This window comes from Microcaecilia unicolor, chromosome 2 (assembly GCF_901765095.1).
Source record: "Microcaecilia unicolor chromosome 2, aMicUni1.1, whole genome shotgun sequence".
NCBI lineage: Eukaryota > Metazoa > Chordata > Amphibia > Gymnophiona > Siphonopidae > Microcaecilia > Microcaecilia unicolor.
In genome coordinates, this window is record NC_044032.1 from 264,423,703 (window position 1) to 264,440,179 (window position 16,477).

Here is a 16,477-nt window from a genome sequence, read left to right on the forward strand (position 1 = left end):
TTCATCAGCAAAGAAGGAGTCAGAAGAGCAGCTAGGCTGTTCTCCAGCACTTGGACAGCTACTCTAAATCCGCTAGTCTTTCAGCATGTTGTCTCACATATGATTTATTTATTTGTGCGTATAGAACTAATACTTGCTATTTCTTTTTCACAAGGAGAAAAAAAAAACTATCCATTTGGAGGTAGGGTCTACTCCTCCCTTACATGAAAAAAAAAAAAGAAAATGTAACATGCAGTAAATCCACCCCCATTCATTTCCCCATAAACCTTCATGTGTTTTTATTATTAAAAACAGCAAAATGAAAAAACCACGCAGTTTCTAAATGAATAACCCCCCCCCCCCCCCCCAAAAGGGGGACAGCATTCTGCAGAACACACATCCTCAAATGCGGTAAGCTACGTGGGGCAATCCATGAGGTTGTGGTAGAGCTTTGAGTTGCAGGGCTTTGGCCAAGTCAGATCTCCAGAGTATAACTCCCTCTCCAAACCTATGTGCCCCCTTCCATTGGTACAGTACCCATAATCAAAAAAACAAATTTATAGCTAATTGTGTGCATCATGCTTGACAATAAAGATTCTGCACTTTCTGTAGTAAGTTGCTGGTTCTGTCAAGACTAAATATGTTCAACTTAAAGTTATACTGGCTTCAAGTTCTCAGTAATAGCCATTGTATTTAGCATAAGCTGAAATGTCTAGTATTAGGACCACACCCTTATCCCCTGGTGCTTTATGCAGTCATTAGAACACAACTGTTATGTCATAAAGCAGCTCCAGAAGCCATTTTGCAATACAGATTCCACAAAGCACATGGTCAGAAGTCAGCAGCCATTAGGTATGTATAACTCACCCATTCCCATATATTTGCAAAAGTGGGTGTGGCACAGGGTTGCCAACTGGTTCCACATTTCCATAATAAAGTTGATTCAGTTCTGGTTTTACCCAATTGAATGCAGGACTAGTAGTTCTGATGTCCTAATTTCATTCTCTAAGAAAACCAAGGCTACAAGCCCCCAAGTGCCATGGGGTAAAACCAGGCCTGAATCATCCCTCTCAGGTCAATCTGGAGCCACTTGGCAACCCTTTTGGCAAAACAAGTTTTTATGTGCAGAGACCTTTTACCTCCCCGGTAAGATCAATTTCTCTGGCAATCCTTGAAGTAAGCATATGGCAGCCTCCTCTCTTTAGGCTACTCTGCTCATATTGTTCAGACTCCTGCAACACATTCACCCTGGACGGAATTCTTCTGTGAGCTGTAAATTGGTAACATTGTGCAGTGTTGCTGGTCAAAAAGGGAGTAATTTTTGATAAAGAACTTGAGTGTACAGAACAGTTTTAAGTACTCCAGTAGGCTCATAAAATTGCCAAGCAGTATAAGAACATACAGAAGCAGGCACCCAGGCAGTTACTTTCCAACAGGTTAACTAGGTGCAAAGGCTGCATTGTCACCTATTTTTGGTCTACATGTGTTCATAAAATACCAGGGATAAACTGGCAACAATCATAGCTAAGATTGTTCAGGAGTAGCTGTAAAAAAATGCATGTAAATTGTGGCTCTACTTTAGACATATCTACATGCAGGTCGCATAGAATACATTTCTTCTTATTACTGCGTGTAATTTTATGTACATTAACATCTGTGGTAATTTTTAAAAAGTCCTTTTACAGGCATAAAATGTCTTTATATGCTAAAAATCTTATGAAATGGCTTCTTCCATAGTGCCTACTTTTGCATGACAATATACATGTAAGTATCCCTGGGGGTGGTGAACAGGTGGGAGCAGGGTAAAACTGACAATTAACGCTCATACTTTATGAATACATGAACACCTATTCTTTCCAGCCTATAGACACACACCAGGCTCTTCCAAGTGTAGATAAAGTTAATCCTAAATGGGAATTAGGAGCAGAATTCAGGAGTTACATGACAGTACAGCTCACTACCGGAACACAATGGCTCATCCATTCTTAATTTCATCACTAGCAGTTGACCTATAGGTATACTTTATGTACAATACATATCAATAAAACAGCTAATACTGGACAGCTATTTTGAATGGATGGCAGAAACCTGTTTTTTTTTTTTTTTTTACTGCTTGACCCATTGAAGACAGCATTTAAGAATGTCATTAACACCTGAAAAGCGCAGGTTTCCACTCATACTCTCCTAGTCTCGCACAGAAGTGATCAGCAGCTACTGAAAATTCACCTTCTGTGTCATGTCTTAAACCCTATGTAGTTCTGTCAAACTGGTGCCAAAGCATCAGATGAATTTCAGCAAAGTCTTTAAAAAAAAAAAGGGTAGGCACCCTTCCCCCACTCTTTAAACAGATTTCTGTGTTTCCTAAACTGGAAAGTGAATGACAGTTTCTCCCTCTCTCAGCAGCTGTGCAATCACAAAAGCTAGCAAAGAAGCAAGACACTGCAAAACTCAAAAGGTTATCCAGAGCCAAAAAAAGAAGTTATTCCAAGTAAAACCAGATTAATAAAATTTGGCTTAAATTATGCAAATTACACTGAATACCCAGTGTCACCACTGATTGGTACTTCCTTGGCTGAGGTCCCAGGAGAGTCAAGTAATTACCTCTCCTAATCTTGTTCTGTCCACTTTTTGGGACACTGAGTGCTTAAATTCATACTTAAGACCACCACTCGTTTCCATCCTTGTAACAGTCGCTTTCAATCTAATCTGATTTTCTAAAATTCCGTATATAAAAAAAGTTTTCTTCATGTTTACTTATGTGTACATATTTTTAACATCTTTATGGTCCTGTCACCTGGGACATCTCTTTCATCTGAGCCTGATTATAACGACTTGCTCTCTGTCTTTCAGTCTTCTTGAGCTGAGGTTTGGCTGTTTATCGGATGTGAGCCATGTCCTCCAGGAAAGGTGTCTTCATGCAACCAGTGCAAAGCTGGTCCATCCAGAGGGGAGCCTCGTGCTGCAGCGGTGTCCGGCGGGGAAAGAAAGTGTAACTCAGGTCATAATTCAGCAGACAGCTGATGGATGCCATGTACAGGTCAGAAAAACGGCAGAGTCGGCGGGAAAAGTAGGTGGGGTTGTGGCAAGTGCGGAAGATACTACCAAACTGGGGATTGAACAGGTTCTTTGTCATAGCCCTGGTATGAGAAAGGAAGGAAAAAGACAAGAAACGTTACCAACTGAAACTAAGTTTCACAACTTGAAGACTAGGAAGATAAACAGCCAGTTGCACAAACTTAGCCAATTAAGAAAGGAGCTGGGTCAGCATTTTTGAGAGCAAGATTTAAAAAATGAACCTCACAGCACAAAATTAAGCTGTGTACAACTAAATCTGTTGACAAGGTTGCATAAAATTATGCAAGTATATACATTTTGTGGCACTTTTAACTTGATAAGTGCCACTAAATATCTAGATAAAGAAAACCAAGAAAAATGTACTTATTTTTCCAATTTGGCGGGCTTTTCAATCTAGGCCTTTTTCACTTCAGGAAGAAGGCTAATCAAAACTTTGTGAAGAGCTCATAACACTTGACTAAGGAACTAACAGGAGAAAAACAGTTTTTTGTTAAAAGCCAGAATGAAAAATGTATGTGAAATCTTAAGATGCTGCAGTGTCTTCTGGAAACACGTTTGACTGAGCTGCAAAAAAGTGCAGCCCATGTCTAGTAAAGGCTCAAGATTTACCAAAAAGCTCTTGAATGTTCTATCTACCTGGTGCCACATGTGATCATGTGTAACTTGTGAACCTACTTACCCTAAGAGAAGCTAAAATTCTGTTTCATTCCACAACGGGATAGAGAACGTTCTTGCATCCCCAACCTCCTTAGTGAAATACCAAAGTCCTCAACACACGCCCCACACCACAAACAGAGCTCCCAATACCTCAGTTCGTGTCGTTCTTTCATCCATTCTTGAAGGACTAGCTGGGATTCAGGATCCCGAAACACCTAGAAGACAGGAAGCATTCAGTGAAAGGTTAAACCACATGATTTCAGACACAGACTACCTGCATTGGACTAAGTGAAACAGGCTAAATTTCATCACCTCTGACTAGCAGAAAGCAGTAGATTAAAAAAAGGTAGTAACTGCAGTATAATGTTAAAAAAATATATAGAAAACACTGAATCTGGTGGCAGCAGGAGAATGCATACGAGTTGAAGAGGTCCCATAGGATAGTTAAGTTATGGTGTACACATGTTTCTGCATCCTTGAGGCAACCCTTCCCATACCTGCATGCGCTCCAGTAGACCAGTCAGTGCTTGCAGCCACGTCAGTGCCTGTGAGTACTGCTCTGTGTTGACAATCTTTGTCTCCGTTTCCAACTCAGGCACAATGGCACCAGTCCTCCACCCATGACGCAGCATAAGATCCTGGTGGAAGAAGGTGGTAAGGAAGGAGATGTCAATCTTGCCAGTGCTCATGAAGGGATATAGGGTGTAACTGGTCTGGATACTTACTGCCAGGTCACTGTAGAGGTGGTCTCCAAAATATAACACCTTAGAACCACGCCAGCCTGTCAGCCGCAGGAAGTCAAACAAGTTCCCCTGTAGCACATGGGAGAAAGAAGTGGAACTATACTAGGAACATTTTTGGGAGCTATTCCAGAACTCTGGAATTCCTCAGTCACTTCCACAAAACCTTCCCCAGCATTAAGGGATGGCAGCAATAACTTCCCCTATGTACAGTCTTTCACACTCTTCAATTCTCTAGACCAGGGGTGGGCAAACTGAGGCCCATCATTGAATTTAATGCGGCCTGCGAGACCATGGAAGTATACACAGAAAATGTCATTCACCAGAGTTCTGATGATTTTAAATACTGATTTTGCACATATTTTCAGAATAGCCACTCTAGCAGTTTGCTGTCATCATTTTTAGCTAATGTTTTGCTTATTTATCACAGAAGGTCTAGCGAGATCTGTGCATTTGCAGTTCCAACATTATGTAATGTTGTGGCCCACCAGGGGCCACCCTTGGTCTGAATACTGCAAAGACTAATCAGGTGGAGAAAGCACTTACATTTACATTATTATTTTTATAAATTGCAGATACCTAATTAGGTTCTAAGCAGATAACAAGAAGCTTGGATAAACCCAAGGAAATTACAACACAATAATAATTAGCTATAAATGAACCACTTAAGCTATCCTTACTAAGGAACCCAAAGAATTTACATTAGTTAATTAGCTATAAGTAAATCACTTAAGCTATCCTTACTACAAATAAAAAATTCCAATAATGTTTCTGTACTTAATACATATTTCTGAAATAAAAAGTTTTCAATGCTTTTCTAAATTTTTTTTGAATTGGTCCCCATTCAGACTCTTCAGATTGTACTGAATGAGTCTGTGCTTGCCTTGACTCAGTGGATCTATGTCCATGCCCCGAACAGCATTGAGATACAGACCTAACTTCTGACTCTGGGGAAGCTCTCCCTCCTCCTCCCCCCCCCCAACACCGAGGTAGACACACTGTGAGATGCTGGCATTGAGGATCTCTGCAGCAGCATGGAAGGAGCTTCAAGAAGAATCTGGGCTGGATCTGCAGTTGGCACAAGCGCCATCAGTGCCTGAGCGGTTTGCAACTGCAGCTTCTGTGCCAGCTCCTCCCTGAGCATGGCTTGGAACCGTAGGAAGGCATTGGCAAAGGTAGCTTAAGAAGGTGTCTTTCAGACTGGTAGTGGGAACCTGGCTGCTGGGAGACATGCATACTGGCACTTTTTCCAAGGAGGAGAAGTGCCCCTCCCGGTCACGACACTTCTCAGGTACCTACTGTGTGTCGAGGAGGACCGATGCTTATGCTTCTTGGACTTCCCCTAACGCACAGCATCACGGGTCCTTCAGTGTTGATAAACCTGTAAGTGTTCTTGGTGTCAGTTCCAATGCTGATTGGTCTTTGGGGCCTACTCTCAGCACTCAGTGTCAAGGGAGGTGGAGACCTCCTCGATGCTGGTGCACTCCCAGTGGTTTCTACCCACTTAAACTCTGCTCAGAGGGCTATTTCCAGATATTCAGCACCACTTAATCACATAGTTCTACCAATGTCCCCTCTAACTGCCAAAGCACTGTGCAGTTAATGTTGGGCAGTCCACAGGCAGAGTCTGGGGAGGAACCAGCAATATTCAGTGCTGATACCTGTAGAGCTAGTTGGGCAGATGACAAAATTAGGTCTTACCTGATAATTTTCTATTAGTCCTTCCCATTAATCCAGAACCTGTGGGATAGTTGTGTCCATCAACCAGCAGGTGGAGATACAGAACTGAAAACTGAACAGAGACATCTCTCTTGGCATCCAATCCAGCTTCTCAGTATGTATGTACACAAGCAGTAAGGAGAAACTCAGAATAAACACAACCACCTTAAACATCTCACTAACCTAACACCAGACAAGCAAACATGTGTGGATCTCTGTCATCTCTGGACAACTTGTAGAGTACAAGAGATATGCAGGAAGAACCATGTAAGGTGACAATCATTATTTGACCCATTATTTCGCACCGACTAAACATTTCAAGCCAACTTGGGCAGGCCTCTGGAATAGTGAGAAGGACTAATGGAAAGAAAATTAATCAGGTAAGATCTGATTTCTCCATTACATAGCTTCCCACTATTTACGAACCTGTGGGATGTTTAAAAGCAATCCTTAGAGTGGGTGGGATCCTGGCGCCACCAACCTGAGAACTGAAGCTTCTGAGTGCGCCACTTCCACCCTATAGTGCTTTGCAAAGGTATACAGCATCGATCATGTCGTTGCCTTACAAATATCTGCTGGAGATAGTACGGTAGTATCCACCCATGATGTCGATGAACGCCTCATAGAGTAAGCCCGCAAGACCTGAGGAGCCTACTTCCCTGCAAGCAAATAAGCTGATGCGCCTGTCTTCTTCAGCCATCTAGCAACTGTAGGCTTGGAAGCCATGAGGCCAAGTCTCTATATCAAAAAGCACAGTCTGTTCGATTTGCAAAACTAATTTGTGATTTCCAGATATCTACTGAGAACTCTACGCACATCGAGTAGTTTCAAGGAAGAATACTGAGCTTCTTCATCCTCTCTGCAAAAGGATGGAAGCTCCACAGATTGGCCGAGATGAAATGCTGATATCACTTTTGGAAGAAAGGAAGGAACCGTGTGCCGGGAGACTCTCACCTTCAAAAAGTGAAGAAAGGGATCCTGACTAGAGAGCTTGAAGCTCCGAAACCCTGCATGCCAACAAAACAGCCACCAAGAATGCTGTCTTTAACATAAGATCTTTCAAGGAGACCTTCTGGAGTGGCTCAAAAGAAGGTTTCTGAAGAGCTAAAAGGACTAAATTAAGGTTCCACTCTGGACACAGAATATGAAAGGGAGGCCACAAGCGGCTCACTCCCTGGAAAAACTGAATACCTAAGTGAGCCACAAGAGACGTCTATTGTAGTTGGCCCCTGGAACAGGCCCAAAGCCATAATCTGAACTTTAAGAGAACCCAACACCAATCCTTTCTGAAGACCTGCCTGGAGAAACCCTAGGATGTGCATGATCTGAGTAGAGAAGGGAGATAGTCTGTGCTTGCAACACCAGCCCTCAAATATCCTGCACACCCTCGCATACACCATTGATGTAGAGTGTTTCCAAGCCTGACGCAAGGCAGCAAATGACTGAACCAGAATAACATTTTCATCTCAACTGAGCCCTTTCAATGGCCAAGCCACAAGACCAAAAGGGGCATGGATCTTACATGAGCACTGGACCTTGCTTCAATAGGCTAGGTACCTATGGAAGACCGAGGCAAGCCATGGTTCTTCCTATTCTCAGCCCCGCATCCGGTGAGACCCATTTTGCTGTAATCAGCTCCTGAACGTCTGGATGCATTGGGAAGGTCTTAGAAGGGCCTCTAAGCCCCCTCATGATCAATGAAGATGGAACTCCTGATAACAAAGCACAAAGTTCCTAAAAGGAAAGCACTGCCAGTGCCTTAGAAATCAGAGTACTAAGCTCCTCTTTATGAAACAACCTTAATACTTTCGGATCATCCACCTCCTCCAATGGCTCCTCTGAACAGACCGAAGGTCCCATCAGATAAGAAGGGCAAAGCAGAGATAGCCTCATCTGCCCACTCTTGGAGGTCTGAATGAGATCTCTTAGCAGCCGGAGGGCCAGCGGGGTGAAAAACTGAACTACCTTGCAGCAACTCTGACTCTCTCTGCTTTAGTAAATAGGCATGTGTAAGAGCAATATAAACTCCGGAGAAAACAAAGATCCCAATGCCGCTGAATGCTCTGTGATGGAAGGGAAGTAGTAAATTTGCGGGGCACCAGAGACAGGGATCTGAAGGCCTCCGGATATGACTCTGCAGGCTCAAGCCACCTACAAAGCTCAACTGGGGACCAGTTGACCAATGCACTCAGAACCAGAGGCTGAAAAGTGTGTCCATCTACCTGCTGGAAACAGAAAATACTGAGCAGCTGGTGCCAAGAGAGATGTCTCAGCTCAGTTTTCAGTTCTCTATCTCTACCAGCTGGTTGATGGACACAATTATCCCACGGGTTCTGGAATAGTGGGAAGCTACATAATGGAAACAACTGCACAAAAGGCAATCCTACTGTTGCCCCGCTTAGGGATTGGCTCATACCTGCATAATTTTTGGGTTAGTAGCTGACTTGAATATTCAGTGCAGATGCCTGGGCATAGCCCTAGCATTGATGTCCGGGTTAGATTCAGCCTGTGGTGGTCAGCGGATTTAAAATTTCTAACCACTGAGGGCTGAATATCAGGCAGTTAGTGTAAGGTGGAGCAATTACTAGGGCCTGGAGCTCACTAACTCTGCACACTAAAGTAACAGTCACCAAAAATATGACCTTTCAGGTCAGGTATTTCAAATGGCATGTTATCTAGCTCAAAGGAGCTTTCATCAGCTGGTTTAGTAAAACCTTGAGACCCCATGACACTGGAGGAGGCTTGATGGGATGCTTCAAAAGAAGCAGGCCCTGTATAAAGTGAACAACTGAAGGTTGTACAGAGATATACATGCACCAATAAGCTCCAATTGTACGGAGGTGTACCCTAACATAGTTGGTCTTGAGACCTGCCTCTGTCAAATGTAGAAAGTATTCAAGCAGTTTTTGTAGGGGCAAGTAAAAGGATCTATGGAACTGCCCTCATACAACACAGCAAAACTCTTCCATTTAAATTCATATGTCTTCTTATTGAAGTCCCTTCTGGTAGCCAGAAGGCCCGTAAGATAAATGTGAGTGTACAGGCAAGTTCAGGGGAGCCAATGCTAGCCTCTCAACATCCAAACTGTGAGGGCTAGGGGACTATGCTGGGATCTAGTCTCATAGGGCTAAGTAGGAACAGAAGTGGGAACCATGCCTGACTCAGGCAATAAAGGGTTATGAGAATCATAGCCCCTTGATCTTGACTGAGTTTCAGAATGGTCTTTGATATGCAGGGAGACCTTCCCCCAAAGTATAAGGCAAGTATCCAAGGCTAGTTTGCCATGCATTCCTATCATGGAGCAAAACTGAAGAACTTTCTTGTTGAATGGAGTGGCAAAAAGATCAATGTGAGACAATAAATCCTATTAACTCTCAGTTCAGTTATACCACCCTTTTCAATTTACTCTAAAGTGTTATGTTCAATTATATATATATATATATATATATATATATATATATATATATATATATATATATACACACACACACACACAGTGGATAAAGAATAACAAACTATGCAGATATGCCATCATATTATAAATTGAACATGATACGTTAGACTAAATTGAAAAGGATGGTATAACTGAACTGAGGGATAATAGGATTTATTGTCTCAACATAATTGTCTCGCATAATTAACAAGGTTGGGTTACACAGTAATCCTTCATTCTTTCTATTGTACGTCATCGTTGAGATCTTGTGTTATACAGACAATTTGTGCTTTAATGACTACACAAGGGGCACTGGCGTACCAGTGCCCTGAGTTTCGAGAATGCCAGAAGTGCGATGATGGTTCTCTACTCAGCCAGTCACTTTTATAATGACTGATGTGTGAACTGAGCCCTTTTTAATTTAAATGTAATGTTTATAAATGAATAATTTGGTATATATTTTTTGCTGATGTTTTATATACCTTAGTTTAAGGAATTTGCAAGAATAGGTATATGCTAATTAGTTAAGGTTTTTCCTATATATTTTGTGTATTTTAAACAGGAATATAAATGCATTAAAAAAATAAAAAAAAAGAAAACAACTAAGTTGGTCAACGGATCTTGTCTGAGTGGAGCCCTGACTTTTTGCCACTCACACAAGGATTTATGCCTTGTAGCTTGTAACTTTTCCATCTCATAAGGAGAGGGTAATATTTAACAACCTACGTAAAAGAGGTTCCTTCTAGCCTGCAGCCAACACCAGTTTGGCTGCACTCGAAGACGGACCAGAGATACTTTGGAAATATTAAAGCCTGAAATAGCCCTATTATGTAAGAACAGCCCTGAGTCCCATAAGGAGTTGAATTTTAAACAGAATACTCCAAAATGCTTTAGCCTCAGGGAAGGAACACCAGATGTGTCCCATCGTGCCTCTACCACCACAAAGCCTCCAGCACACAGGGAAAACAGCTGGAAACCATTGACTGAGCCTTTCTGGGGTCAGAAAGCATCAATATTAGCATGGTTTTCTTGAACACTGGTAGACAGCTAATCTTGGCAGACCCAATTCCATCTGGAGCCAGTCTTGCGGCTTCACAGCGAATCTCAAGATCTAGCTCCCACTTATATCTATGGGAAAGGTTGGTGTGGGGGGGGGGGGGTCCAGGTCCCACAGATATTTATGTTCAAATCTGCTTATTAAACTTGGAAGTTATACAGATAGAATACATAATAGACAAGAAATACAATAATTAAAAAAATTATTTGGAATGTTCTTGGAATGTACTTGGAATGTTCTGCAAACAACCTTCTCCCTCCCCCCCCCCCAATAAAACTACAACTGCATCTAGAACCTTCAGTAGTACCAGATCATATTTTTTCATGGGCTGCTAGTAATAATAAGGCAACAAATGCATCGTACGTATTTACCAATAGGTAGAGGAAAGTACAGCACAACAGGAATGGATGAAATGAGGAGCTGTATTGTCCCACAGATATATAAAGCTGCAACAAAGTGTTTTGTTGACTGAAAATCCTCATAAAGCTCCTCTAAGGTGGTGGTGTTACTGATAAACTGATTTTTAACGTCCACACACAAGAGCAAGTGGCCAAGCTGAATGTAAGCAAAATGTGTGTTAGAAATAGGATATATATGGGCTACAGAGTCAAATGTTATCAAGGTGGACATGTCAAATAGTTGGCCCCAGCTACTCAGACCATGTCTCTCCCAGCACTTAAAAACAGGAGAAATTGTCCCAGGCTGAAACAACAGATTATCACAAACAGGTATACATTTGGAAAGCTGGAAATCAGGTGTTCTGCTCATAATGACCCAGACTTTCACAGTATGTAGGGTAGTCAGGCAAGTATCTTAACTCTAAGATTTATACCTCTTGCCTGGTTTTGGCTCAGACTGAAAACTCAGTGTTGGTTGTGTGAATGTGAACCAGTGAGGGCTGTTGGGGATTGTCAAAGTTTGCAGTCTGCATCCCTTGGATAAAATCGGTATCTAAGCCAGAACATAATAATTTAAATAATGAAAGACTGTATTGTACCTCCATGCATAGTAGCCTTCATACACATAGACAGCAGCTAATGAAAACTGAAACTAAAAGGAGGACAAACACAGTGAGGAATCGCAGTCAACTTCCAGAGCCAGGCAGTCTTTGTTTCCACCGGTATGGGTAGGATGACCTGACATGGCCGTGTTGTGGCGGAAGCAGTGCCTGCGTCAGGAGTCGATGGGCTTTAAAAATACATGTTAAAAATCATGTAAGCTGTCTCTTTAGATTGTAAGCTCTCGAGTAGGGACTATCCTTCCCCATGTTAAACTTGTACAGCGCTGCGTAACCCTGGCAGCGCTATAGAAATGCTAAGTAGTAGTAGTAGGAAGCCACAGAATGTGTTGCAAGCAAACTGGTCCAAACAGTTCCTGATCAATAGATACCCAGAGCTTGTGGGAATGGTTTTGAAACCATTAACTCATGGCTGGGCTACCTTGTAATACCCAATACACCCTGCCTTCAGAGCATTTCATATTGCTCTTAGATCTAGGAAGCTTATCTGATGAAATCTTTCCTGAGTACACCACATACCTTATCCTTCTGAGAAAATTTAGGCTTATGATCATTCCAAATATATGTTCATGAAGTGAAACAACGTGTCTAGGGACTACTACAGGGAGGACTGGAAAAGGTAGTAAAACATTCATTTTTAAAACAGCAATGCAACTAAACCAGGAAAGAATAAGGCCTTTCCATCTTGCCAGGTTTCTCTATTCTCCCAGGAGCTTCGGGTAGTTTGCATCAAAAAGCCTAGTTCTCTGAACAGCCAGTCACAACCCAACTGTAAACAAAGAATACAAAGAGGGATCATGGTCAGGTCCCAGGTATTGCAGATATGGTCCTTTTATGCTGGGAACACCTGGTCCGAAAAAATAGCTGCAGCAAAATTAAATGACTTGATAAAACCTGTCTAAGAAACTACCTGGGAACTCACAAAAGAGAACCACACAAAGCAACAAGACTTACAGGAAAAAAAGATGATGTATGGAACAATTTCTAGAAAAAGTTGCTGGGATACTAATTTCCACACCAGGCTCTGTCAGTGAAATCATCCATAAGTGAGAATTTTACAGTCTTGCTTGTCCTCGGAGAACTGACAACAGCCCACAAACTGCCCCAACATCCAAAACTATTTCGCACAACTATCCCTACATACCATGGGTAGGGCCAGATTAAGCTCATGACAAACTTTACACATACTCTGCATCCATATGTTTGATGGGGGGGGGGGGGGGGATATGCTCAGAATTCACGTGGTTAGGATTGCCAACTGTCTGGCTTTCTTCAGAGGCTGGCAAAATTTTAACATTTATGTCCAGAAGTTAGAAGGATGGGTAATAATGTTTGGGCTTTTTATTTATTTTCGTTTGAAACCTCTACCTGCAGTTTTCTAGTAACTCCCCCCCCCCCCCCCCCCCGTCCCGTTCCCACACACCTTATGTGAATGAGCCAGCCCCTGCCTGCTTCCATTTATCTAGCAACAGAGACTGTAGGTAAAATGGGAAGACAGCGGGGAAGGAGGACTGGAAGATAGTTCTAGTCACTGGAAGGGAGGCGGCCAAAGAAGAAACATTTCTGAATCTGGTAGCAGGCAGAAATTAATCCCCTCCAAAAAATGGGAAAAGCAGTTCCAATAGCTGTAGTATATATACATTGATTCACTGTAATAGTGATTAAGAAATTGCACCTTTCCAACTGCCTTCCCCTCTCCTCTCCTGATCACAAAGATAGTGCATACATACATAGTAACATAGTGATGACAGATAAAGACCTGAACGGTCCATCCAGTCTGCCTAACAGTCTCATTCATTCTCAATTCTAGATTGAATCAACAATGAATGTGATATTATATATTTGATCATGTTCTTTCATATCAACACACAAACGCACATAAATAGACACACACCCACCTACCACCAAACTAATACATGCATTTACATGTAGAGGAGTTGGAAAGAATTCAATGAGCTATTATCTGCATGCTTTTTCTACTTGTTAAAATGTTATCATGAGAGCCTATTCCAGCAGCAGTGTGAGACGCCTGTGTCACAGAACCATGGGCTGGTCAAACATTAGATTTTTCCAGGAGATGGGGCTGTCATAAGGCTTGATTAGTCATGTTGATATATGGAGTAGAAATCTGGTTGTTTAGTATCTCCAAAGATGGAAAAACTCAACTTTCTCTGGGCAGAATGAGATGGCCACATCCCAATCAACTTTCTACCCCCAGAACGCCTCTGACTAGGCACCAGGAAAGAGAAGACAGGAGTGAAGGTTGGTTGGTCATACCATCCCCCAAAGAAAAGGTATTCCATTGAGGCATATTTTCAAAGCACTTAGCCTTCCAAAGTTCCATAGAAACCTATGGAACTTTGGAAGGCTAAGTGCTTTGAAAATGCGCCCCAACTGCCTTTTTTTACAATATATTTACAAAATTCCCCATTATACTATCAATGCTTAATAAAAGAACCAATCTGTCATATGGTGACATTTAAATGTTGTAAAAGTGCCTCAAGTCTAATGTTCTAGCAGCTCATGAACACATGCATTTTACAAGTGTAATTATGACCAAGTGCTTCTGGTAGCAGCAGGAAGAAAGGGAAGAGCCTTCATAGATTTTTTTGCCTGAATTCCTTGGCCACGCATGCTGAAATCTGATTTGTTTCTACAACTGCAGAAAAACTGCTGACTTAGTGTGGTTTGATTTTGGCAGCTTCCTTAGCCAAGTACAGTGATCAAAACAAAAAAAAAGAAAAGAAAAAAAAAGCAAAGGGAAGGTGTGAGGGTGGAACAAAGCTATCATTATTACAAGGAAGCCTCACAGCCACTGCCATCACTCAAAGTAGATTATTTTTGGAGCGCTACAAAAGATAGAGGTTTCACAGAGAACTCGACAATAGGAATGACTGACAAAATCTGGCAAGCTCTCAGCAAAAGATATATACAAGCTAGGAAATGGTTATGTCTCGCTCCTCCCTTTATGGGAAAACTAAAATGAAATGTTGTCAAAGACTTGCTTACATAGTTTTCTCATCACAGACTGTACTAGATTTAATTTATTTATACATTCTTGTATCCCACTATTATCCAAAACCAAATTTCAGTTCACAGTGGCTTACAATTTACATTTTGGTGGAGTTGCAATAATGTTGTGCAATGTGGAGAGGGCATCTATAGTTTGTGTGGTTATTCATACAGCTTAAGAGACAGAAAAGTTTAACATCACTCACTATACCCTCTTTCCTCCTGTTGACACAGGCCTCCTCTCCCCCTGAAGGCATGCTGTTATTACTGCCCTTCCTAAACTGAAATTCTGCTGGGTCCTAGAGGCAGAACACAAGACAGCTGCACAACTCATTTTTCTTCTAGCTCAGTCTCCAAGACATCTTAGGTACTGTCACAGGAGTTGGGCAGAATCCCAGAACAGGGTTGATGTAGCACTGATAGACTTTGTGGAAGGGGGACTGACTCTCCCTATTGGTAGAGGCATGTACTAAAAATCACTAGCATTTCTGCAACGACCAAGCACACAGATCAATACTTCCTACTCAGCAGGAATGCTCCTGCCATATACATCAAAACACAGGGTGAAGGAATGAAGGTATCAGAGGCTGGCTGGGAATTCTCAGTTACATCTACAGTCACTACACCCTACTGCAAGCTGTTTGTCCCTGGGTCAGGATGATTCTAGGGCTGCACTTTTAACTATCATGTTCTTAACTGAGTTTCCTGTCCATTTTCTCTTTAGTAGCAAGGTATGGTATTGTTTGTTCAGGCAGCAGAGGGTTGGATCCCCTCAAGACAAATCCTGCTCCCTCACAAGACTTCTTGTATACCAATTAAGAAAACCTTGGTGGTCCTGTGGGACCCCTATTAGTTCCCCCCACAGGCTAACCTGATGGTCTAGTGCCCCCCAAACCCCCTCATACTTGGAAAAGGGAGGGAGTAGCACTTCCTCCCTTCCTTCCTGTGAGCAGCATCCCCTGCCTGGAGCATCCTGGGATACACTAGGCAGGGCTTCACTACCATATAAAGGAGAAACTCTCTTATATGATAGTGAAGCCCTGCCCAGTACCATCCCGGGCAGGCAGGAAGCTGCCATTTTGAGGCGATGCTTGCAGAAGGGAGTGCTACTTCCTCCCTTTTCCAGATATGAGGGGAGATTTGGGGGGGAGGGCAGTAGACCACCATAATAAGAACATAAGTGTTGCCATACTGGGACAGACCGAAGGTCCATCAAGCCCAGCATCCTGTTTCCAACAGTGGCCAATCCAGGTTACAAGTATGTGGCAAGATCCCAAACAGTACAATACATTTTATGCGCCTTATCCTAGAAATAAGCAGTGGATTTTCCCTAAGTCCATCTTAATAATGGCTTATGGACTTTTCTTTTAGGAAGATAGCCAAACCTTTTTTAAACCCCGCTGTTACCGTATTTTTTGGACTATAAGACGCACTTTATAGTCCGAATGTAGCGTACTTGCTCGCTGCGGGGGGCAGGGCCAGTCTTAGGCTGAGGCGAGCGTTGCGACCGCATAGGGCCTCACGCTCAAAGGGGCCCCGTGCGGCACGCCTTAACTCCGCCCAGTGCTTTTTTTGTGAGGTCTGGCTCACCTGCCCGCTCCCTTCCGTTCGTGCACCCGTGCTCCCTGTTTCGAAATCTTTAATTTACTCGAAGTCGTGGCGAACCAGCAGTAAAAGCAGCAGGCAGGCTCGCCTTCTCGTCTCGTCACTTCCCTTCCCTCTCAGTGCATCCCGCCTTCCTCTGATGTAACTTCCTTTCCGCAAGGGCGGGACGCGCTGAGAGGGAA

General features: G+C 42.7%; 1 protein-coding gene across 1 annotated transcript in view; it reads right to left on the bottom strand.

The window, feature by feature from the left end:
• Window positions 1-284: 284 nt before the first annotated feature.
• Window positions 285-16,477, bottom strand: part of NT5DC2 (5'-nucleotidase domain containing 2) — a 139,047-nt gene continuing 122,854 nt past the window's right edge. Inside the window, exons 11-14 of the mRNA XM_030194102.1 lie at window positions 4,437-4,523; window positions 4,209-4,349; window positions 3,862-3,926; window positions 285-3,116 (exon numbers count right to left, since the gene is read on the bottom strand). Of these exons, the coding sequence (XP_030049962.1) occupies window positions 2,855-3,116; window positions 3,862-3,926; window positions 4,209-4,349; window positions 4,437-4,523 (555 nt within the window). The 3' untranslated portion in view covers window positions 285-2,854. The remainder of the gene's footprint in view (window positions 3,117-3,861; window positions 3,927-4,208; window positions 4,350-4,436; window positions 4,524-16,477) is intronic.